Here is a 25,678-nt window from a genome sequence, read left to right on the forward strand (position 1 = left end):
TGGTGAATGACAGAGGAAATAATATTAGCGTACTCTGAAGAAAACACACCAGTGGCCTCAGTTCAAATCACATTAGGAGACACTGTGTATTCCACTATCCCTTCACCTTACACAGTGAGAACCCTGCCCTTCCAAGTATATTATGAAAAATATAAGTTGGACTGCCTTATCTTACAGATTGTATTACTAGAGTGAATATTTTGTTTTGAAGGGGGCATGTTCGTGGAATATGTTGTACAAACTAAAAGTACAATGCCTAAAAGAAGCTAGGAATGTCACCTCGCCCATGAAAAATAAATGTTCAGATCTCATAGCTCCAGGCAGAAAATCTTTTACTACTTCCGTGTGGTCAGCCAATTTTTTATCTCCAGGTTTGTGTGTGTGTGTGTGTGTGTGTGTGTGTGTGTGAGAGAGAGAGAGAGAGAGAGAGAGAGAGAGAGAGAGAGAGAGAGATGAGTACATGTGCGTACAGCACGTGTAGAGAGGTGTCATTTACCTTTTTTGTTGTTGTTGTTTTTTCTTTTGAGAAAGAGTCTCTCAAGTAACCTGGAGTTCACCAAGTAAGCTAGTCTGGCTGACCAGCAAATCTCATGGATCCCATATTGCAATCAAAAGCCGCATCAGCTCTTTACCAACTGAACTGTCTCCACAGATGTCCCCCCCCCCCCCGCCTTTTTAATGTATTGCACTTAACATTCATGCTTCTGACTTCCAATGAACTGGACACTGGTATAGAAATTAGCTCTGTCAAGGAGGCAAATACTAAAACCTTAGTGATGTCTCAATTAAGAGTTTCATTTACTTAATACCTACTTGGACCACAAAAGTAAACTTGAGTTTATATTCTGGTTGCAGAGAATGATTTTATGTATATATTTGACCCAGGAAAGAGCAAATGGCTTGCAGTACAGATTAGCAGTTAATATACTAACCCTAAATATAGAAGAAGGAATGGAGAATCAAGAGAAACACCCATCCTGTATGACTCTGTATTTTCATATTTAGCTAACCTCAACTGTACTTGCAAATGCTAATATTTCTTAAATATTGACATGAAGATGAAGACTAACAGTTAAATTTTGATGTGAGTCTAATAACAGACACAAGCCATATCTTAGTTAGGCAATATAAGGGCATTTAAAGATTAAACTGAAAACCTGAACTCTTGAATACAAGGTATTATGAAAATGTGATTGATATTTATTCTGCTTCACTTACATTCCAAATATATGCTTTCTGAAAGCTGCTAGTGTGCAGGTTTGTGTCATAATATTTATGATAAATCCCAGTGTTTTCTAACTGATTTCTCCCAGTCTCTATTTATTTCAGTATAATTTCTTTAAAATGTGTTGCGTACGTTCTGGGGGCCTATTTATCTCAAAGTACAATAATTATAACTGTCATATAGTTACCGGGGAGAGAACTGTGATAAAGCCCATTTTCCAGCTCTGGATCTTCAGCTTGGTTTGTGGATGCCTTTGCTTTTGATTGTCATTTAAACCAAACCTCTGAGATCATTGATGGTCATTATGTCTAGAAGACAGTATTTGAGACTTTACCAAGAATGGTTCAAGGTTCACGTGTGATTTACTTGAATATTCCCATAATTTTTGTGTCCATCATGAACATTTTCCTTCTAATCTGTTTCTTAACCTCAGGGAATATGTTTTATATTGCCTGGAACATTTCACTGGTTCTCGTTTTGTTTTTAGTTGCCCAACCATCAGTATATGAGCAGCCACTGCATTATAGAATGGATAAAAGACCCAATCTTCTTCAACCCAGGTCCCCTCTCTGTCTAACTTAAAATCCATAAGACTGTTTGCTAAATGTAGAACCTTTTAATCAAAGTGAAGAATTCTGGAGCCCACTCATTTCTTTCTTTAGGGGGGTAGATTTGGTCTATTATCTGCTGTTCAGTTAATTAAGATAACTATCCTAATTAACAATTGTATAAGCTACCCCATGCCTTATCAACTCAGTGCAGAAAAGCAGAACAAATTAAAACCATTCAAAGGAAAAACTAGCAATATAGCACATTAGCTGTAGGTGGATTACTTGGTCACCACAAATCAAGCGGTGTATGATATATGATTCTGCTACTTTCAGATAGAGTCAATAGTATACATATTTTACAAGCCGATCCATTTGGAGTCAATCAATTTTCAAGACAAAATCAAGAACCAGATTGTAAGTAAGAGAAGTATGCTATAGTCTCTTCATTCTCAGTCTTATACAGAAGCATTCTCAGGTAAACTCCAGTGAGGTCCAGAACCTACTTCTCATTTACAAACATCACAGTCACTGTTAAGACAATTTTTTCTCCCCTATAGCACAGTAGCTGGAAAGATGGGCAAGAGATATCAAGGTCTGAATGATTTCCAAGGTGATTTTCAGCCAAATACTGTTAGTAATTAAAAGTTTTTAATAGTCATTTCAATATATATTTACTCAGAATTAGCACACGCTCAGTTTTCCGCTCATTTGGCCTCACTTTAGATGTCAGCCACAGTTGGGCTGTCCTCACTTCAGACTGTCTAGCTGCACATTTGGAGTTCCCAAGACTTAGCTTTAATAATCCACTAGAATGGATACTGGAACTTGTAAAAGTACTGTACTTGTGATTGCTTTGTTATTTTGAACAGATACAAATTGGAACCAGCCAAAGAATGACATGTATTTGCAGAGATCCACGAAGCTTCAAACACAAAGTTTCTGAGGTTTTCAGGGGTGGACACATTGTGACACATTGTGTGTGGTAATGTGCAGGGTGCTGACAAGCAGGGACCTTCATCCAAGCTTCCAGGTCCAGTGATTTTTGAGTTTCATAATGTTTGCATGGCGATTGGATCATGGACCACATGCTTGAACTCCGTTTCAAATCCGGCTTGCCTGTTCACAAGTGTACTTGATTCCGCTGCGTGACTAAACAATTCCAACCATTTGATGATATATTTGGCCTTTTTTGATATGGCCAGCTCCCATTCTGGGTCATCTCATCAGGATGGGAGCTGTCAGCAGCTGCCGGCAAAATCCTTTGTTATACAATGTCTACTTATTTATTGACAAATAATAACTGTATTCAAAAAACTCACAAGGCAAATTATGGCAAGTAGAGAAATAGGTTTATATAGGATAAATTAAGTAGTTTATCTCGAAGTAGAAGAAAACCAGGAATGATTGCTTTCAGCTCCCTTGGGAAGTGTCAGTTTGTAGGGAACTGCCTTGAACAGCTCCACCGAGGAGCCCTGTGAGGCTGACAAAGGTGTCTCGCAGCTGCAGGAATCAAAGCCTGCCTCCTGGCCCTCTCCATCTTAACTTCTATATCTCCTTCCCTTGACATTCCTTCCTACGCCCACCTTTGGTGACGGCCCCACAATTTGACATTCAAATCAGTGATTTCCTTGCTGCTCAAGTGAAACATAGCACTAATGCCAATACGACAGGGTCATTTTAATGCGCCCTCATCAAAACGCTTATGTCAAAATGTCAGGAGAGTCCTTTTTTTTTTTCTTTGCAAATTTCACAATAAATATTTTGACCCTCTCTTCTATCTGTAACTCCAGCTCTGATTAAAAACCCCCCTTTTCACCTTCTACCCTGAATTCCACAAGGCTTGATTAACCATGACACTTTTTGATATATTTCATATTTCAACAGTGAGTATAATAAAAACTAGTGTGCCCCCTAAACTCATATCCAGCACTTCCTAATTGCATATCAAATATGTAAGCAGCTTGAAGACAGAATGCTTGCTACAGCTGAAATCATTTTCTTATCATTCCATTTTTAATAAATTGTGAATTTTAAATGTCTGCATTAATATGGTAATTTATGTAAATCCCTACATCCCTGTTTTATATTCTAGACATGAGTCCTTTCTGAACTGATAGAGCAGCATTTTACATCTATCACCTTATTATACATATTTGAAACATACCAAATATGACTTAATTTATGTAGCTAGATAAGGCAGCTTATCTTAGGAAATTTTTCCCTAAGCCATGGGGGAATTTTTTTCTTTTTTAACTCCCAATTTTAAAACTAACAATGACAGAGAGGGGGGGGGGTAATAAGAAAAGGAGAAAGAAGGAAGTCCTGGTGAGGACAGAGTTATTTGATAAAGCTCTTTTGGAAGAAGGGGGAAATGAACAGGCTGAGAGTACTGGATACAGTGAGGAGAACTGTGAAGGCTTCAGACTTCCCCGATGTTCCCTTGCCTCCAAGTTAGAAAAAAAAAAAAACAACAACAAATCCAAATGCTGTAGGGGTTTGCCTGTGTCTAGTCTTTCCCATCCCTATTTGATGCAATTAAAAATGGGAACAGAGTTCCTGACCTACAAGATGCCTGCAGAGAGTAGAGAGAAAAATCTAATGGAGCAACAAATGGCTGTTTGCCCTTTGACCTCCATCAGACAGCACTGCTTCATCTGGGCTACACAGAAGAGCCACCTGGGGAGCTGCTACCCTCTGCCATGTCAGCCACCAGCTCTGTATCTTCAACTCCAGCCCCTGACGCTTAAAAATGTCTCTCTGTGTGGTTGTAGTGTGGGGTTACATCAAAAATTGAAAGCTTCTGCCAAGACAAGTCTGGTCAAATGTTCTTAAAGTTAGACTCTTGAAGCATCGATAACAATCCAGATCTTAGGTGGTGTCCTGTATAGCGAGATTGTTGTGCAATAATTAGTTTCTCTGTCTCTCCAACCAATACATTCCAATGAGAACTAACTCTTCATGCCAAACATTTGTCAGCCTTTTCCAGGCAGTCCATGGCAGACTCACAAAGACACTTGGCATAGAATTTGGACAAAACCAAAAATTTAAACCAAACTGTGTGGAGCAGCAGAATTCACATATAAAGGTGTCATCCTCAAACTCAGGACCGACTTCGGAAGTTCCTGCTTTCTATAACCAACATGAAAAAATAACAGGGCTGCACACTGGGGCCGAATGAAGTACCTGCCATGGGAAACATGAAATGGTGAGAACTGAGTTGTTCTCGTAAAGTTTGCACAGTGTTACCTTTGCAAAGTTACCAGACATGACTGACTGTCTTAAAAATGGACAGGAACAGAGAAAAGTGATAGAGAAAATGCCTGGAATAAATACCAGCAAACATGCATAGTCATGTGATTTACCGCCTCTCCAAACTGCAACCTAGGGTAAGATTCCCACTAGCCTCAGCAGTGCCTAGTAGCTCATTTGAAATGAGGGGTAAATACTGTACCAGCCATAGGACTTGCCATTGTTTCTGATGAGATGATTGTGTAGAATAGACAAGGACTGAGTTCCTGAACTTCGGATGAGGAGACAGGTGGTCAAATCTGTGGCATTCCAAGTACTATCATTGTTAAACTTGAACATGAAGGCTATTGTCTGCTGAATGCAGCAATAAGGTTTCATTCAACTCACAGAGGGTTTGAGTCATTTTCTTTTAACCCCTGAGCCATCTCTCCAGCTCCTTGTATTATTTTGTTTTTTTTAATTAAGAAATTTTTTATTCATTTTACATACCAACCACAGATCCCCCTCTCTTCCCTCCTCCTGCCCCCCTGCCAGTTTCCCCCCACCAACCCACCCCCCCATTCCCTCCTACAAGAAGGTAAGGCCTTCCATGGGGAGTCAGCAGAGCCTGGTACATTCAGCAGAGGCAAGTCCAAGCCCCTCCCCTTTCATCAAGGCTGTGTGAGGTGTCCCCTCATAAGTAGTGGGCTCCAAAGAGCCAGCTTATGCACCAGGGATGGATCTTGATCCTACTGCCAGGGGGCCCCTTAAGCAGATCAAGCTACACAACTGTCTTGCTCATGCAGAGGGCCTAGTCCAGTCTCTTAATGGAGGATTTTGCATGGCCATCACCACAAATGAGATGAAAATGGATGACATCCTGATCTCTTGGACTTCTGAGTCTCTCAGGGGAAGTGAGACGTGTAGCCTGCAGGTCACTAGTTCCCTTTTCGGCCTGTCAACCGCTGTCTTCTCTTCCTCCCTCTCTTGTGCCAAGGCTTTCATGCTCCCCTTTCCAAACCTCCCACCTTGCCACCTGCTGTTCAGGAAGTAGATGTATTATAATGACCCCTGTGCCCTTTAGAGTGTGGCCAAGCCAGGCCAACAGCTGACATCCAAAGCTGAGTGACACTGCGGTCCCACCTAAATGAGGCCTCCTCACCTCCACACTCTTCTCCACCATCTAATGCTCACTTCACCCACATCTCCCTCCTCCGTACTGGGTGTGAAGTCTGTCTAGGGCGAGGCCTGAGGCAGGTATTCCGTAAACACCCACCTTTCCTGTCACCAGGCTCAGCTGCTTCTTTCTCATTCTCTTAACAATGGCCCCAACATGTCTTATCCACCTATTGTGTTCTGTTTAATGTGATCATTGTTTCTTCAGTTCATTTTTTCCACTGTGCTGGCTGAATAGGAATAAGATTTATCCCCATACTCAAGCATCTCTCAAAGAATTGAATTCTTAGCAGGCACTCAGTCTACATTCAATAGATGGTGAATAAATGAATGCATGAGATAATGTCTGTGACCAAGCTCACACCCCAATCTTTTCTCCTTATCTAAACAATTCTTTTAACTGATTGCTTTGCTGCTTTCCAGGGATTAAGTAAGTTAAAACAATTCTCAGGGTATATACATTTGTAATTGATTTGATAAAGTAGATAGGAATGTTGAACTTTAAAATCCCTAAACTAATCTCTAATGTATAATGGGTTAAACATTTGGTATCTTTACTCCTAGCTGAGGTTAGAGAAAATAAAAGAAAACATTCATCTTTATTTTAGGTAGTGGCTGTCTCTATTAAACTCCTCAGTGTTCCTGGAAAAACTCAACGAAATAGAGAGTTCATGGAGTTCTCAGATAGTCCACCCCATCCTCACATTTTCAAGATCTCTGCCAACCCATGGGACTTTTAGGAAAAACAAAGACACCACTAAAGAGAAAAGATGGATTCTGTTCTGAATATTTTAACAGAAATCTGGGAAGCAGCTCACAGAGGCAGTCACTGCAAAAATATGCATGCACACAGCTACACTTAGATATTTCAGGAGAAGTGCATGTGGCAGCTTGAGCTAAGCATTAAGGACCATGATTTATGACTTCTCATTAACAGCCACTACACATCCATGGGATCTAGCACCATCCTGCATAATAATGAACTCCTCCAGAAAGTGCATGTTTGACATCTAGGAGGCAAAGCGACATTCGTAGCTGCAGACATGATTCACACTTGATCTGAAATCAAGGCTTCCCTGTGTGTGTAATACTGAAATCAAGATGTTTCCATCAAGATGTTTCAGGACTCAAATGTGCCAACAGATTCAGAAACGATTTCAAAACTGCAGTACCACAAATATGGAGAGAGTTATGATTTGACAGTTACTGTTGATGTTAATCTTGCTGATTTATTCATGGAGATGAGAGAACTGTTTGGCTGTTTCATGGCACTTGACTGTTAAATTGCCCTTCAAGAGACTCACACCATTGGTGGGAAGAGGAGAAAGAAGTCTGGAGATGGTGATTTTTTTCTTTTTACATTAGTAATTACTCTGATGAGAACTTGGAGTACTCTAATTCCTCTGAGGAATTAAAAACACCCAGAGTAGAAAGGACTCACATTGGTCCAATATCAATGATGAACCATCTACATTAACTTCTTAACCATTGTGTCGACTAATCTGTTCTATGTGTAATTTGAGACAGCAGTAAATACAGAGTGTAATATATTACCAATGTTTCAATAAGGTTGCCCACCTTACAAAATCAAAATACAAACTGATTCAATGGAATTTCAGGCAAATGAGTAAATTTATAACATTTTCTTTTGCTGTCTTTGGGAAATGATTATATGAGAAAATATCACCTATTTTCACAGGATATCCTGTGCTTCACTTGGTAATGCTGGTTTTTAGAGATCTATACATAACCTGAATATAGTGAATTTTTTCAAAAGTACTCACTAGCTCAGGTTTCTCTATGAGCTTCTCATTCAATTCTTGCTACAAATTTTCTATCATTAGTCAAAACATTTATTATTTCCAGACAAAGCATATGAATTTCTGAAGACTGCAATAGGAAAGTATCACAAGGAAAATTATATAATGAGGGTTCATTGTTTTATGCACAATGGCTCCAACTCTTTCTTTCTTCTGCCTTCCCCTACCCTCACCCATTCTCTTCCCCTCCTCCCCTTCTCCTTTCTCTCTGTTGTTCATATGTATATGTAACAAATGTGTGTGTGTGTGTGTGTGTGTGTGTGTGTGTGTGTGTGTTATCTTCATTTAGATATCTTTCTTGTCCCTAGTACAATTCTAAAAAGTATTAGCTTAGGATAACAAAGTAAACTTTATAAACATAACAATGCTCAGCACTGACTCATTCACTTCGTTAATATTTAGCAAAGTTTTTAAATTTTATTTGGGGCTCTTGGAGATTTGGTCTTTCCATGCAGGTAGGCTAGTTCTGATTTCATGAGCCATTTACTAATCATCCCAAATGTTGAGATTAAAAGCACTTGATAAATTTGATAAATGTGATCTTTATTTTTAGATAACAGTGAATAGTTTGGTGGAGACCTTTAAGTAGAAGCTATAAGGTCTAAATAGCTCCAAAGGGAATTTGGTATTGCCTATTTAGAATGGTATTCCTTGTATTATAAACCATGTTTCTTTCAGACATTTACAGAGTACATTTAGAATCTTCTTAGGTAAGGGAGGAGGTAGACTACCTAAACTATCAGTACCTGGGGCCATGATGTTAACTGCACTCTGAACAACAGAACGGAACAGAATAAAGCATATAAGGGATTAGAGAACTTCACTGCTGACTTTCCTCCACCAGTCTCCATGCTTATTGGTAACACAGTAGCAATGAAGGAGTTCTATCCCACATTGTAGGAAAGATTTCAATTGGAAAGGATCTATTAACACAGGGAGAGTGATGTGAAAACACAAAGATAGCTAATCCTTCCAAGCATAGAATCTATGGATATTTTGTCATTGTGCTTTTGAGCTTTCCTCTCCACTAGGCTGAGTATTTCTAAGAGGTCATACAAACCCCGCCTCACTGCTGAGTGTCACCACGGTCAAGCATAGTGCCCAATTCACAGTGTGAATACATGTGACTACATGAATGCATATTACATGTGCAGTAATTATTAGTGTTTGGGAATCAGTGTTGCGAAGTCAACTGTTACTGAGTCAGGAAGCAAGTAAAACAACTTGGTCTCTAAATTCAGAATGAAGCGTGTCTCCAAGTCTTGTTGGCTTGTTTGTAGCCCAGCCTTTTGTTTTCTAGTGATCATGTTATCAGTGTGCCTGTCTTCTGCTACTTATATTTCATACCAGGAAATAGTATGTCACAGGTATCCATTAAAGGGTCATCAGAAATTATTTAGGAATCATCTTCTAACTGTCCATCAAAGCTAAGCTCCTCCTTCTGGAACAGTTTCTTAGAAGTAGCTGTAGTCAGGGACTGTATTTCCTCTTGTCTCACTCCTATAGGGGCCATGTGATGAGCTCTCCTCCACAGAACACAAGGCAAAGTGGTATAAGACATAACTTGCATCCTTTTTCTCCCCTTTTAATGGAATTGGTACAAAATCTTGGAGTCAATACAGTAAAAACTCTAGGACCAGAGATAGCAGGGACTTGGGTTTCTAGAATTGGCTAGGCAGTGTCCTCAGCCAGCTACTCAGAAGCACTCATTCTGGACACTAGGTGCACAGGGAGGACATTTCAACCATGATTTTCTGCTCCAAAAATACTCTTATTCCCAATATTAGCTTACTTCCATTCCACACGCGTTCATTTCCCCTTCTGCCTCACCCTCTCTAAAAGCCAAAGTGCAGGATATACTGTTAGCATTTGTCATTTCCCATCTTCCTCCCCCTCCCCCAAGAGATTGGAAACGTTCTCTATTTGAGGAATCATAAATCTTAAATAATTTTAGAGTGAACAGTTCTGTGAGGCTTTTCTTTTCCGTTAGCAAACCTTGATCTAATGCCTATTATGTAGAACACACATTCTGAGACCTTGGGGACAGAAAGAAGCATTAGTTGATGAATTTACAAAAAAAAAAAACAAAAAAAAAAACAGGCATATAAGGCCAAATGACAACGGGATTTAGTGAAAATACAGCAGTATAAATAAGTCACTTGGAAAAATCAGCAGATATTGCTTTCTTTACACCAAGCAGAAGAGCAAAGCCTCCTAGAAGAGATATTGTGTGGGGTCTCACAGGGTGGACACGAGGTTTGTCGAAGGTATGACTCACTGTTTCACCTACTAACCGTTTGGATGTGACTTACTGTGGTATGAAAACTTGTCTGTTCATCAGAAATAACCTCCCAATGTTTTACTTGTGCCATTTTTCTAAACAAAATTTTTAGTTAACTTTGTCACCGACAATTTATTCTTTTGCCTCAATAACTGTATTTGTATTCACACTCTTTAAAATTAGAGGTTTTAAAACACACAATTCTTTAATACATCTAGGATTTGAGTTTGCATGTGAAAGCTCATACTATTTCATCCTTAATGAATTCATGTTTATTAACCAGCACTTATTTGTCTGTTAATTTATTTCAGACAGCGTTATAAGATAGTAATGTGTGAATCTTGTCACACAATTTTGACAACTAGTATTTATCACAGAGCAAGTTCCACGGTGCTTGTCTCCCTTTTCTCTCTCCTTGATCTAATACAATGCTCTCCCCAGCAAGAACCAGATCTCAGAGTCATAAGTTTTACATATAAGTAACATGAAAGAGAAGAAATTGAGATGGTTATGAAAAATAGCAAGCCATATAGCTGATACTTCTATTTCTTGCTTTAGTAAGAGCTTGAAGGGCAACCATCTCATTGTTCTTTATAACTCTAAGATTTGAGAAATAGTTGCCTGCCATATGTGTAGAACTGAGTTATTCCCAGGCCATTTCTCTGCACGTCAGGAGCTTTAAGAATGTACTAGGGAAGAGTTTCATTCAGTAACTATTTGTAAAAGTTATTTTAAAATTTAATAAATATTTATTAGAAAGCATTGGAAGAAATTCTTAAGCTGAAAAGGGTTTAAAAAGAAGAAAAACTGTGTGCCTGTCTCCCTAAAAGAGGCTGAGTGGAAGATTTCACTCTGTCTTTTAATATATATGGAAATTATTCTATCCATATGGCCTTTTAATCAAAGTATAAGCCTTCCACTTTTTACCTTATGTAGCTTATCATAACTTATGTATTCATGTTGAAAATTTAAATTAGTTAAGATTTCAAAATGGTGCTACATTTATTTAAATGCTTAAAATGTGTGTCGTCATTTATAGACACTGGCTATTACTGTTCATGGGGTTGCAACAAGAACCATACATCACCAAATCAAAAACAAAATGGAATCATAGTTAAGGCAGGAATTTGCAAGGTAAAATTGAGGCATGTCCGCCATATCTCTAGCAACAGACCATGCTTGAAGACACACAGTAGGCACTTGCCTTTCAAATGGTTTGAAGTAATATCAAGCAAAGTTACAGTTAGCAAAGAAGCTCACAGGGATCATGGGTCTAGGTCAGGGGGGCTGAGAAGGGGTCAGGAAACAGAATGTAGGCTGGATGAAGGCAAGCAGTTTAGATGGAAGCTGACTGTGGTATGTGGAAGAGAGACATGTGAGGGGGACTGACTCCTTAGCTTTGCACATTGTGCAATATAGGGTAGGAGGAGGGAAGAGGGGGATCTTTGATTGGTATGTAAAATGAATATAAAAAATTTCTTAATTAAAAAAAAGACAAAGGGCATATGGAATTTTTCTAAGTTCTTTTGGAATGGTGTAGGCCATTTTGAAAGTGCATCGAAATCACTGTTTATGTTAGTAGTAACTATATGTGTTCTTCACAGTCCATGCTATGGGCCTTATTTTCACTTACTCGACCTTGTATTTAGTGAGTGATGTCTTTCAAAATTAAAACTACCCTGTCAGTAATTTTAAATAAAGCCATAGGCTAATGACTGAACTCTATGTCGGAGGATAATTGTTGATTTTCCTTCTTTTGAAGCTTCTACGGCATTGCCCTTTCAGCTCTACATGAAACAAAATGACCAGTTTTAATAGCAGTCAGGCATGAGAGTAGAATTGGAAAGAAGCTTTAAGAATCATGTCTTTTTAATCATGAAGCAGTTAAATATACTTAGAACTCTAGAATTATTTTAAGCTGGTAATAAAAAATTTGCAGAGATTCAATTTCTCTTCTTTAATTCAAACTATAGCATGTTTTTAAAAGCTAAATTCTGGGTAACTGCATGCTAGAAATCACTTCTTGGGTCTACTCAGTAACTTTCAATTTCCTGAAGTGTGTAAATATTTGATAGGAAAAACGTTGACTAAGCAATGTCCCCTACTGGGAGAAATGTACGTCTCAGTTCTCAAAATATTATTGTTAAAATGTAATAAGAAAGCTGTAATTCAGTGCTTGGAAAGAGCATGGTATTGACCCTTAATTATGCACAAGGGACTTGGGAATACAGCCAGCTATGAAAACTAACAGGACTGTGTCTCAAAGGAGTATTCTTAATTTGGGTTAGCCTAGACTAGATCTAGTATCACATTGCAGAGAGCTCACTGAATTAACTGAAGGAGGAAAAAAAGTATCTGTAAATGCATTGGGTGTTTGTGTATAACCATGCCAAATTCTTATTTCTTTTATTTTATATCTTCTTACCAGTGATTCCAGGTAATGGAGATTCTCAATAGTCTTCCTATTGCTTGGCTACAAATTGTTAACGTGATTAATGATGGACTGTATCCAGCTGTTGGGTTAAATGCCAAACAAGAAAGAAATTACAGCTTTGGGAGAACATACAAAGCTCTTAAATTTCTACAACCATTTTTCTCAATTTTATTATTTTTCATCCACAGCTTAAAATGTAGATTTATTCATTTTTAAAAATATTGCATTATTTGAATAATGTAATCATTTAGATGGTTGCCAAAAGATTAAATTATGGAAATTCACTCCCAATCTGAAAACAGGGTTATTGATAATTTAACTACCTAGGGAGATTTAAACTAAACGTTTTATGACTGCTGAAATGTGAGCCATAATTTCAGGATGCCAGGCAGGGTTGGTCTTAGCCAGGTCCTTAAAGAATGAAAAAAATATTTTTAATTGTTACAAAAAAAATACATTGCTATTGAAAATGTGGATAATAGGATGTTTTGAGCCTACTCAAACTCCCTCAAATACTCATAAATATTCATTGAATCAATTAGTTATTTGAAGCTTAAGCTGCTTTTGCCGAATGAAAATAATTATCTGCTAAGGTGGGTGTCCTGTCTGGAGGCCGCATTTATTTTGAAATATGCGAAAGAAGCTAATGGGTATTGGCCATGCAATTATTTTCCGTATAGAGGCATCTTGAACTAAACTACAGATTTAACTCAATTTTTAAGAAATTAAGAGAGAGAAAAGAGAGAATGAGGCATATGCTATTTCTTAATTCATAAATAATATCTCCTAAACAGCCACTTCTTTAAAGGTTTTAAGAAATATCCAGTAAGTTCCTACCCATTTATAGAGTAATGCATAAGCAGCCAGAATATAGTTTTACAGAAGGTCCCAGCTTCCCTCAGAATGTTCAGATCCAGTGGAAATCTGTTACTGTCATCTACCTACCCATCCCTAGCCACCTTGCAAGGTGAGAAAAAAGGCCTTGGTGGATATCTGGATAGCAGCAGGATGGACAACTGAAACCAGCTGGAACTGAGCAGCAGCCTCCAGAAGAAAAGAGGGACAGGAAACCACTCAGTAACCTGCACATAGGCAGGAAGCAGGGGAGAAGTGCCCAGAGACGAGAGCAGCAATCTGTGGTGTGTTGTGATGGGGATGAAATGCCTGTCCTGGGTCCAGGATGGCTGTGCCTTAGACGATAGAGACTGCTTAGCTCACAAGTAGGACCTACAGCTTTCCCCACCTCTACCTATACTCCAGCTTTGGTCCAGTGAGATGGCTTACTTGGTCAAAGTGCTTGCTGTAGTAGCCTGTCAGCCTAAATCTGATCTCCTGAATCTACATAAAAGTAAAAGAGAGGACTAGCGCCATAGAGTTGCCCTCTGGCCTCGGTGTGCATTGCCACAAATGCACACATCATCATCATTAAAAAATGCAAGTGTTCCAGCTTTAAATGGCAAGGAATGGAAAAATAAATGCTACAGCAGTGTGTCAGGACTTGCTGTTCATCTGCTAGGGTCTTGGAGGTGAGAAAAGGTCTTATGCAGAAGTGAGAGATTCTCTCCTTTGAAGGAAGAGTGATACATACAAGACATGTTAGGGAGATTTATATCACAAAAGTCCTAAGTTCCATTGCTTACAAGTTTGTCTTAACCTCATCTCTCTGTTATTAAAAATATACAATATCCTCTGTTTCTCCCACATTAAGACTTGACTGTGTAATAAAATCATTTTTGACATCATCACCATCTTGAGTCAGGGACTCACTGTGTTCTCTATCACTCCTGGCCTCAGGTAATCCTCTTGCACTCATTCTCCCTAATAGTTAGGAGTAAAGAAGTGTGCAACCATGCCCAGCTAAATAATTAACAGCTATCTATGCAATTACTGAAAGTTATATGGTAATGCCAGGCTTAGTGGCACATGCCTGTAGCACCAGCTACTTGGCGGCTAAGGGAAGAAGATCACAAGTCCAAGGAGAACGTGGTTCACAGGGTGAGTTCAAGGCAAGCCTGGGCAACTTAGTGTGTGTGGTTCTGTCTCAAATTTTAGGAGAGAGAAGGGGTAGGGGATAAAAGTGGGGAGGGGGAGAGAAGAAATTATCACTTATTAACTTATAGGGATTGTGATCTAGATTTAAACAGTAGAGGGGAAAGCTTCATATTGTAGCCTAAGATGACTTCTTTAAAATTTAACCTTTCTTTTAAGAATTATTTTATTTTTAAGGGTGTGTGTATGTGTGTGTGTGTGTGTGTGTGTGTGTGTGTGTGTGTTGTGTGTGTGTCACCGGAAGCTTTTCTGTGTCCCACCCAGTCCCGAAGCAGCTTATAAAATAATCACTCAGAGGCTTAATATTAATTACTGTTTGGTCTATGGCTCAGGCTTATTGCCAGCTAGCTATCACATCTTAAATTACCACATGGCTGTGGTGTTACCAATTTGCTGGCACCTTGTTCCTTGGGCGGCCGGATGGCTTCTGCCTGACTCCGCCCTTTTCTCCCTGTCTCTCTGCTTGGATTTCCCACCTGGCTCTTATCCTGCCTTACTGTGCCAAAACAGCTTTATTTATTAACCAATGGGAGCAACACATATTCACAGCATACAGAAAGACTGCCCTACAGCATGTATGTGTATAGATATGTGCACGTGAGTGCAGATGCCTGTGGAGACCAGATCCACCTGAGCTAGTGTTACAAGTGTTTGTGAGCCACTCAACATGAGTGCTTGGAAATGAACTTGGGTCTTTGGTAAGAGCAGTATGAGATCCTCATCTTGTATCCCCTGAGCCATCTCTCAGCTTGAATTTGGCTTTTCTTAGCCCAGGTACCTTCCATATATTAGGTTCTAGATAAATGCTTAGCAACAGGTAGAGAGGTAAAGGCCATTTTCTCTGTCAGCATGAATATACCATGTTTTAGTAAAGAAGAAACCATGCACAGGAAATGTTAACCTCTTCAGGAAACATAGGTTCTTTGCCACAATGAACATAGTGATAACCTCAGACTGAATACAGAAGGGAGAAAAACCCATACAACTGTGCCAGCTACAGAGCCACAGGAACAAAGAGAAACCATAAATAGATTAACAGAATGCATATTGTTGTCAATATATTGACATCATGTTCCTTCTTGAAATACAGAAAATTATATGCAAGGAAAGAGTTGTCAATTATATAATTAATGTCCCTCTAGTATTTATTACAATGAGACTCCTCCTCCCTTGTCTCCTGCCACTGCCTTGGGCCACTCAGCATCATCCATATAACTAAATAAAAATTCTTTATTTTCTTATTGTGTTTCTGCTTCATAAATTGATGAAATCTTTACTGTCAGCCTAACTTAAATGGAAGGAAAATTGGGAGAAAAACCAAAGAAGAAAATAGTAACAAAGCAAAAAGCCAAGATTGCTTTAAAATAGTGGCTATATGACAAGCAGTTGAGTCCACAGAAGCCAGACATCCTTCTCTGGTCATGTACACAACTGCAGAGGAATGGCAGGTATGTATGACTTGTGATCACGAGCCTGTGCTCCCAAGGAGGAAAAGCGTGTGGGTAATTTCCAGAAGAGATGGTGACATTGTACCTTTTGACTTCTTACTCATGAATTTGATGACCTACTTTAAGGCAGTTAGAAGCCTGAACCAATCTGGCAACATAAATGCTTAAATTGACTACTTGCAATTAACATTTACCTTAATCTGGCAATTTGTTTTTATGTGGCCCAGATTATTGTTCTTTAAGGTACAGTATGTGTAGACCATATTTTGATCTGTGTTTGTGTTTTGGGTACCATTATAGACTGTAAGTTATCCCTAATAATCATATATAAATGACTCTCTCTATGAGCTTCTATGCATAGTCCTGGGTGGGTTGGGATCAAGCTCCATATCTCCACATCAGGCTTGCAGATGAGCAAAACTGGACCACAGCTGAGAAAATAAAGGAGACTGTCACACTGAGTAGGAAAGCGCCTATTGTTGAGCTGTGCTGCAGAATTCGGCCTGCTTCTTTTGGGTGATGGTGTCCAGACAGAGTGTCTGGGCATCTCCACTCTGGTCCTTCCCACTTTGCAGCACTGAGCAGCACCTTGGAACCCAAGGACTGTCAGGTTTAGAGGCTGTTGGGTACCATGGTTTGCACACTTTCTTATGATGACTGGTTTCATTTTATTTTGATCTTTGAATTGAAACCAATTGCTAGGGTGCCAGAACTGTTTCTAAATTTAAAACACAAAAGAATATTACAGTGTTAACCAGATGAAATATTAAAACTCACACAAGTATTTTCATGAAATGGTATTATTATTATATTTATTTATACATTCTGGCATATGTATACCTTTTAAATTTTTACTTAAATTTAAAAAATGCTCATTTTTCTTTTATCCAGAAAAACTTGTTAGCACTCTGTGTAACTGTCTTCCAGATTCATTTCTATCCCCATCTCATATATATATATGATATTATATAAGTGATATATGTATGTATATTATATATATATATATCATACATTGTTTCATCAAAAACCAGACAATGATAAGTTACATACAGGATGGATCTTAATCCCCAACTGCAGTGTGTATTTCCTAAAAACATGGATATTCCCTTGCTTGGCTTCAGTAGAGTTAACAGCTTCACTATAGTAACATGAATAACTTACTTTAATCTGTCTTTTATACTCCAATGCCACTGTAATCAGATGAGCCTGTAGTGTCCTTTGTAGCTGTCTCTCCTCTGGGACAGGACTCAATCTGTGCTCAGATATTGTGTTTATTTCCATGTTTTTTAGCCCCATTCAACGTACATTTCTACATCTCTTTTTTTTCCTTTTCCAGTATTGACATTTTGGAAATCAAGTACCCATCCTTACAGCTTTTGTTCGAATAGACTAGTCCTCAGTTGGATTTTTGCCTGACGGCTCCTTATGATGACTTTCAGGCTGGGCACTCTGTTGGAAAGTGGCAGACGTGTGGTTGTGTCCTTCAGCATATCATGTCTGGATGTACACGATGTCCATCTGTCCCTCATTGGTGATGCTATCTTTAATCACCAGCCAATAGACCTCTGATTTTCCTCACTCTATCACTGCTGTCTAATTTCTCCCCTGAAACTAATAAATACTCTGTGGGAGACACTTTATAGACATGCCAATGTCTAGCAACTCATCAAGTTTCCCTCTAGCATTAGCCTCCATTGAAAATCTCAGCTGACACCATCTTCAGTAAAAGACTTGAAAAACAATGATATTCCCATTCCAGCATCTTCACACCTGCCCCAGCTCTCAGTTCCACACAGCATGCAAATGCTCCTTGGAATATTTGTTAGTTAGTATCCATATAGATCTAAGAACTTCTTTCTTCAAGTTTGTCATTTGCAATAAAATTTTAATTGAATGATTTATTTACTCACTTATTCAGTGACTATTTATTGATTTTCTTCATATCCTAAGTACTGTACTATATCCTGAAATGGAACAATGAGCAACAATGAATTATAGCAGGTATTTCCTTGCATGGAGGGATATATTTACTTACATTTGTATGTAGAAATACAAAGACAGCCACAATCCAACTATTCTTTTTTACATGTTTTATTGGAATAACTTGGTCCTTTTCCATCTTTTTTTAAATCTTCTTCCAACTGTTTGCCAGCAACCTTATGACCAGGACTAGAGCACACTCCTGCTATTGCTTCCTTTATGAGTCCCACTTTTGGATTTGACATGTTCAATCCATTGATGCCATGCAAGTAGCTTCAACACTGAGATATAAAAGATAAAATAGCTAAACAAAGAACTCTACACTGAATAACACCCCCTCTCATTGAATAACAAGAACACACCATGGGGCAGTACATGGAAAACAATGGCGGACAAGATATGCTAGTGTGTAGGTTTCAATGGACAGAAACAATTAGAAGGCATGGTGATATATTCTGCCACAATAGTTAATGCAGGGTTCTGAGGGACATTCTGAAAGGGGATTCTCAGGGATGGTAGAAACAGGGCAAACACACAGAAAAGGCTTTCTAGAAGAAGTGAAGGAGATCCCAAAAGAATGCTGCACGTGTTCCAGAGCCCACAAGCTTTCCCAAGCATCCCAAATGCAGCATTTGCAAAGTCATAAGGGAAGCAGGTACATATACCCCAATTCCCTAATTCACCCCCATACCTCAGAATCTGGTCTATAGTCGTCACTCAGTAAGTATTCATCAAAGAGTGAGTTTGTGCATGTCTAGGGATATTTTATCCTCACAAAAGATATCCTTGAAAAGATTCAGTATCAAATTCTTCATAGTATTTAGTGTGTAAAATTTTACCACATAATGTGACTTTAACTAAATGTTGAAGACATCCTTTTAAAGTCCTCTGGTATTAAAATATTTTTGCTGATGCCTTTAAATTTCAAAGCACATTATGTCCAGAAGACCCAGCTCCTTCTGATTAGATTTTTCAATTAACTGAAAGCCAGATTAACTTGGCTTGGGTTCATACTTATGGTCAACATTTCATATCAAGTATTGATTAATTAGTGATGAATCATTTAGCTTGTAACATAAACCACATGATGGCAAATTTCAAGGGTGAAAATTGGGTCAGAATGGAGTGCTGTTTCTTGTTAAAATGGCACTGCCAAGATGCAACTAATGAAAGCAATAAAGGGAACCCAGGAGCTAGTATTTCTTCTTTCTTTTTCATTCTCTGTTGTCTAGACAAGCAACCACATCATGTCTTAATGCCCAGCTCTCTTCCCTCCCATGAACAGATCATTGTCATTCACTAGTTACAACCCTAAAAATAGTATCATAACGCATAGGATCTAACATGGGATGGATTTTTGTCTCAAGAGGATTGGATGTTTGTTCCCTTTTACACTATTGTTTGTTGTCTACCATGACTAAATAGAAAAGCCTTGGACAATTGAGAATATAAGCTCCCAATATAACCTGAGTCCCAAGGACAAGATGCTCATATTCAGTTCACAGTACGCTTGGCAATATATCATATTCCTCATCATGAATTGGAAATTTAAAAATGGCTTTGCAATAGGGTTGTTATGAGGGTAAGTGGATTCATATGTGTGATGCATTTACAACAGTGATTCAGTGGTGTTTTCTAAGCTTCATTAGTGCATTATCAGTCTTTAAAAAGGGATTTGCAAAAATCCCACACTGAACATAATGCTGCCTCTGATTGCCTGTGCCTATTCATGTGAACATTTCTGTTAAACAAGCAGTTAGTCTGTGCTCACTTCTTGCCTAGTATTTGGGACCTAGAATAAGATATCTTAATAACTAGTAAGCACAGACTACAAACCAGAAATGTTAGTTACCAAGAAAGTATTTTTGCAAGTTCATTGTAGCTGTTCAATTTCTGCCTTCCGTGTACTTCAGGCTAACTAATGGAGACACATCATGGATGCCCCTGTCCAACACCTTCAACACAGCAGGTCAAATTAGCATGACAAACAGAGGAAGCTGTATGTTGGGGTCAACACTCCCAATCAGAGAGATGTCTTAATTAAGCATTTTAGTTTTACAGTGAAAGATAGCATCCATGGTCTTTTAAGACAGGTTGCGGAACAGCAAGTGTTACATTCACTGTGCGAATAAGTCTCTGACCAAGGGATTGGACTGAAGTGGGGGATGATTTCCTCATCTTATTCCTTTAGACTGCCTTACTAATTAAATGTTTTATAGTTATAAATATTTTTCATCAGAAAAACGAATGAAACTATTTCAAATGTTTTTAAAGGGATTGGAGAGATAAGCCGGCATTTCAGATCACTTACAGCTCTTGCAGAGAGCCAAGGTTCAGTTCCCAAAATCTACACGGTGGCTCCCACCTGTCTGTAACTGCAATTCCAGGAGATCTGACACGTTATTCTGTATCAAGCATGTACAAGAGGTGCACATACATACATGCAAGCAGACACTCATACACTTAAAATAAAAATAAATAGATCTTTGAAGTTTTTTGAAGATAATCCCCTGGAAAAGCTCAGTTCAATCTCATATTACTTTCTACCTACTAGTTATAATTTGTCTTTTCATTATAAATAAAAACTATATATTTGATTTGCTGTATCCATAAATACCTTTCTACTGAATTGGGGTTGACAAACACCTTAACTCTATGCTACTTGCTCTGAAATATAAAGTAGAACAATTTAGAGAATCTTGTTTGATGTAAGAATCAAAATGGTTTCCAAGGTAACCAATCATATCTCTAGAAAGCCTAGCTAAGGTCCACCTCCTTCTTCATTTTAAATGTTTAGTTTTTCAATTTCCTAATGGAAACCTTGAACTTCACACACACACACACACACACACACACACACACACACACACACACACACCTCATTGCTTGCCTCCCATCAAGGACAAAAGATAAAAGATATAAAGCTAAATATATGCTTATTGATCTTTAAACCATTCACCACAGCTGTTTCTTTATCTCCTCTAGCTTTATGTACTATAAATGATGAAAAGTAAATGCTGTGTTATTGTTCATAAGAGCAAGCATATTAATTTTGTATGAATTCCCAGGCAACTGCTCTTCAATTTATGACCTTTCTTTGTTCTTGTTTATTTTGGTTCTTTTTTTTTTCAGCATGGATTTTGAACCCCAAAGATATGTCAACAATAGTTAATGAAATAGTAATATCTTTTTGCTTCTTATACCAAATATAATATTAGATGAATGTGTAATACTTGATTATATGCATTTAAAGACAAACAGAAATAAAATTTTACCTGAATTTTACTTGACATGATTTAGCCTAAAATCTCATCATTTTAACATATATTTAATATAAAATTATTGGGATAGTATGCATTTTTAATGCAAATGTTGAAATCTGGGGTGCACTGATGCACAGTTGTTAGTTGGGGTTAGTAATAGTACATATCCTCAGCAGCAGACAAACTAAAGATGGCCATCTTGGACAGTGAAGCTCTTGGCAGTGGTTCTTAGTTCTTTAAAACTGTTACTATCATTTTATTCCTGGGATACTTGAAGATGTAAAGCATAATTTTACAATGTGTTTTTCCTCCCTGAACTATATAGTTCATAAATATGGTAATTCACTTCTCGAATGGAGAATCTTGTTTTTAACTTTTATATGTATTATTTATTCTTTTGATGATGTCTCCTACCCAAAACAAGTCATCTGAGATTATAATATATCTTTTCTTATTTATTATCTCATAAAATATCATTTTCCAAGAAAAGGTAAATTCAAGATTTCCATAGATATAAGAGTGAATACTAGGGAATTTACTCTTCTGATATGAGAGAACCAGGCAGGTAGTAAGGCTAACTCAAAGGAAAAGTGAAAGTCAAATGAATTTATGTATTGAGACAAATTACAAGTTATAACAAAATTATTTCTGCAGGGGGTAATAAATCCATCAAACTATTTCCAGGTTAATCTGAACTTAGAAACCTATTGGTGACATATAACTTACAATTATAGAATAGTTAAAAAGAAAAATAGGTAGGGCCGTAACTCCATACCCCCAAAGGTTGTTGAAGGTGATGCGTAGTTTTCCCATTGTAACAGAAATACACTTGCACATAGTGTGATAAGCCTTTTAATGCCAACTTCTTCATAGGCTGGTTGTCTATTTAAGGCCACCTGAGCATCAGGTCATGACTTTTCCTCAGAAGTATAGAATAACTTTGGTCATAGAAGAGTCTTATACTTCATTTTGTTCACTGAGAAACCACAGAATGCAACAGCATGCTTGCTGAATCTCTTTTCAGTAATACGACTTTTTGAAAGGAATGTCTCCAAAAGTGTGTTTCTATCTAGCCTCTCCCTCTTTGGTACCGAAGCAACAGGAAGCTCAGAAATCTGTCTCCTCCAACCCTAGATGATTAGGCTCTGTTCTTCTCCAGCAGTGACCTGCCACGTACACACTGAGCACATGTGCTTACAGGTTGCTGCAAATGAACAGGGTGACCAGATTCCCCACACGTTCTGGTGCTTACGATGTTCTGTACCTGCTCCCTGTGAAGGAACAGTTCCAACTGCCATGATTTTCCAGATAGACATGAAATGCTTTTTTCCTTCCTCACAACTTAGAAAAATCACAAAGATTTCCAGAAAAAAAAAAAGCGCATTTTCTTCCACTCTGCTGAACAGAATAACTAATGTAGAGAAGATGGATGGCATCACCATCTGGCAAAAGCTCATTTCTATCTCCTTTGAAAGCAGGAAGTAAAATATTTAGGCAGTATTAAAAAGAGCCTGTATTTTGACCTTTTCCAATTTGGTAGAACCCAACTCCCAAATCCTTGCTGAAAGGGTACAAATGTATAGTTCCTCCTTCAAAGAGCTTACTGTTTCCCTCAGCTGTTCCTTCAGCCAGAAGACTAGAACATCACACAGATTTGCAAAGACTCGCTACTGAGGACATTTGGAATCTTGCCTTCATCCCACACCGATAGCATGGCCTCCGCGTCTTCATGCATGGTGGCATACACATACCACCCCTGAGGCAAGTGGCTAGAATCTAGGTCATCAGTTTGGGGACTTTCAGAGTGAATTCTTTCCAAGACTAGTTTGAATTAAAAAACCAACAATAAATGCTAACTCCTACTGTCTATTACGATCTTTTACCTGATACTAAGAGTCAGACAGACTGAACTGCTGACTTCTTTTTTTCTCTGATACATTACCATAGCTGGTGTTTATAATTAAGAGAAAACTGGGTTATCTACAGGATTTTACAGTTTCTACAACAGGCTAACGCTTTGCAAAGAGCATAAGGAGCTTTTTAGTGGGTTGAAACGAGGAAGGCAAACAGACTTCAGAAATTTGTCCAAAGTGATTCCCCTGACAATTCTCAGCTTTGCAAGCTGAGCTGAGAGGTTGCCAGGCACTCTGGCTTTATTCTGTTATGCAGCTCTGGCAAGCAACCAATCACCCAACCCTGAGCTTTGTCCTAGATACAGGTTTCATTCATTCATTTTTCCGACAAACATTCACTGAGCACCTGCTGTATGTCTCGAAGGGATGCATGCAACACAGGCCTGTGCATTTCAAACAGAGAAATAATGTTTTGAGGTAACTATAAGGGAATAAAGCCATAGAGATATCTGAGCTAAAACTGACAAATTTCCCTTTTTGTTTTTGTAAGGAAACATCACCAGCATGTTGGAAATCAATAGGAAACTTAGGGGGCTGAAGGGATATAAGTGTTCTGCTAGTATTTTGACTGTCACTTCTTATTTATTCAGTGGATTGAAATCACTAAGGTAAACAAACATATTCATATCCACCAAGTGTTTACTATATCTCAGGCATAATTCCAGGTCCTAGAGACAACACCAAGAACAAAGACAGACATTGAATCTCATAGCTTGGTAATAAGAGTGGAGGAAAATACACAAGAAAGGTATGAATGGTGAGAGACAGATAGAATATTAAATGACAGTGTTCTGGCAGAGTGCATCAGACATTGCTGCGGGTTACGTGCCTTGCACAACCTCTGTGGAAGGCTAACATTTAAGCTGAACTCCAGAGAACAAATGGAGACTTAGTTTGTGCAAGACCCCCATGGCAAAAATTCTAAGCCATGTACCTGCAGACCTGTAGGAAGAATGTGACCGGAATAGAGGGGCCAGAGGCAGGTTTAGAGCATTCATAGGGGATAGCAGCCATCCGTCCTGAGCATACTGACTTCTGAATGTCTAACAAACTTGCAGTGGGGAGCTAGGGAGTAAGCAAGACACCCCCACTTACTTAGGTAACCAAAACAAGAGGAGTGAAGACACTTCATCTTAGGGCCATGCACCCTAAAAGAGTCACGATGGCACCACAGAGGAGAGTTTAAATTAAATGTTTCCTGTGTCTGATTTTATAAACACACTTGCTATATTTCTGTGTAGAATATGGTCTTTCAGTCACTCGCTGAAGGAAAATTGCTAAGTCTCTTCGGTCCCCCAGGTACAAAGAGATAGATAGATAGATAGATAGATAGATAGATAGATAGATAGATAGATAGATAGATAGATAGATAGATAGATAATGAGTGATGGATGGATAGATGATAGACACATACACACACACACACACACACACACACACACACACACACACAAATATTATAGTACCCAGTAGCAATGCATACTACAGAGAAAATAAGATTGAGTAAAGTCATGTACCTTGGGAAGATTTTAAACAAGGTGCATGTGTTTGCTTGAGCAATGATGGCGAACTGCTGGCCATGTGAAGATTGAAAATGATGGGAGGAGCCTTCCAGGAAGAGGGGATAGTAGGAGGAAGACACAGCACTCAGAGCTTCTAAGCAAAAGAGATGGACGAACATAAGTCACCGTGGGTAGATATCAAGAGCATGTTATCCTAGGTCACAAGGGCTAGCTCATGGGGTGCCAGGGCTCTGAGGCCCTTTCAGACATGGTTATCTGTTTATAATGAAAGCCAAGTGTTCCAGTTCTTTTTCTGATGCTGTAACAGAATATTTAAGGCTGGATAACTTATAATGAAAAAAAAAGTTACAAGCTCACAGCTCTGGGGGCTTGTGGCATTGAAGGTCAAGGCACTAGCCTCTTGTCGGGGTCTTGCAGCTGCATTATCACAGGGTGAAAGGCAAAAGGGATGAGTATAAGAGAGAAAGGCTACTCCTGCAGGCCCTCTGTGCAATGATGTCACTATATCACGAGAGTGGAGCCTTCGACCTAAAAGCTCTCATGTTCCTCCCATGTCCCAACACTGCCACACCAGGAACTAAGTTTCCACCATAGAGATTCTGGGAGATACATACACATCATGACTGGAGATTGTATTTTGCTGAGTTCATTCCCGCTTCTCTGAGAACAATCTGTGGAATTCCAAGGGGGAAAAAAATCAAGATACCAAGGAAAAGACACAAACTCTAATTATTCATGATGTGGTGCCCATAGAGCATGTCATCTGTACTGGAGGAAGGGAGAGGGA

At 38.6% G+C, this 25,678-nt stretch overlaps 1 protein-coding gene across 1 annotated transcript in view; it reads left to right on the top strand.

Moving 5' to 3' along the window:
* Positions 1 to 17,600, top strand: part of LOC131922040 (ras-related protein Rab-3C-like) — a 122,972-nt gene extending 105,372 nt beyond the window's left edge. Inside the window, exon 3 of the mRNA XM_059276763.1 lies at positions 17,549 to 17,600. Within this exon, the coding sequence (XP_059132746.1) occupies positions 17,549 to 17,600 (52 nt within the window). The remainder of the gene's footprint in view (positions 1 to 17,548) is intronic.
* The last annotated feature ends 8,078 nt before the right edge of the window (positions 17,601 to 25,678 follow it).

This window comes from Peromyscus eremicus, chromosome 11 (genome assembly GCF_949786415.1).
Source record: "Peromyscus eremicus chromosome 11, PerEre_H2_v1, whole genome shotgun sequence".
NCBI classification, from domain to species: Eukaryota; Metazoa; Chordata; class Mammalia; order Rodentia; family Cricetidae; genus Peromyscus; species Peromyscus eremicus.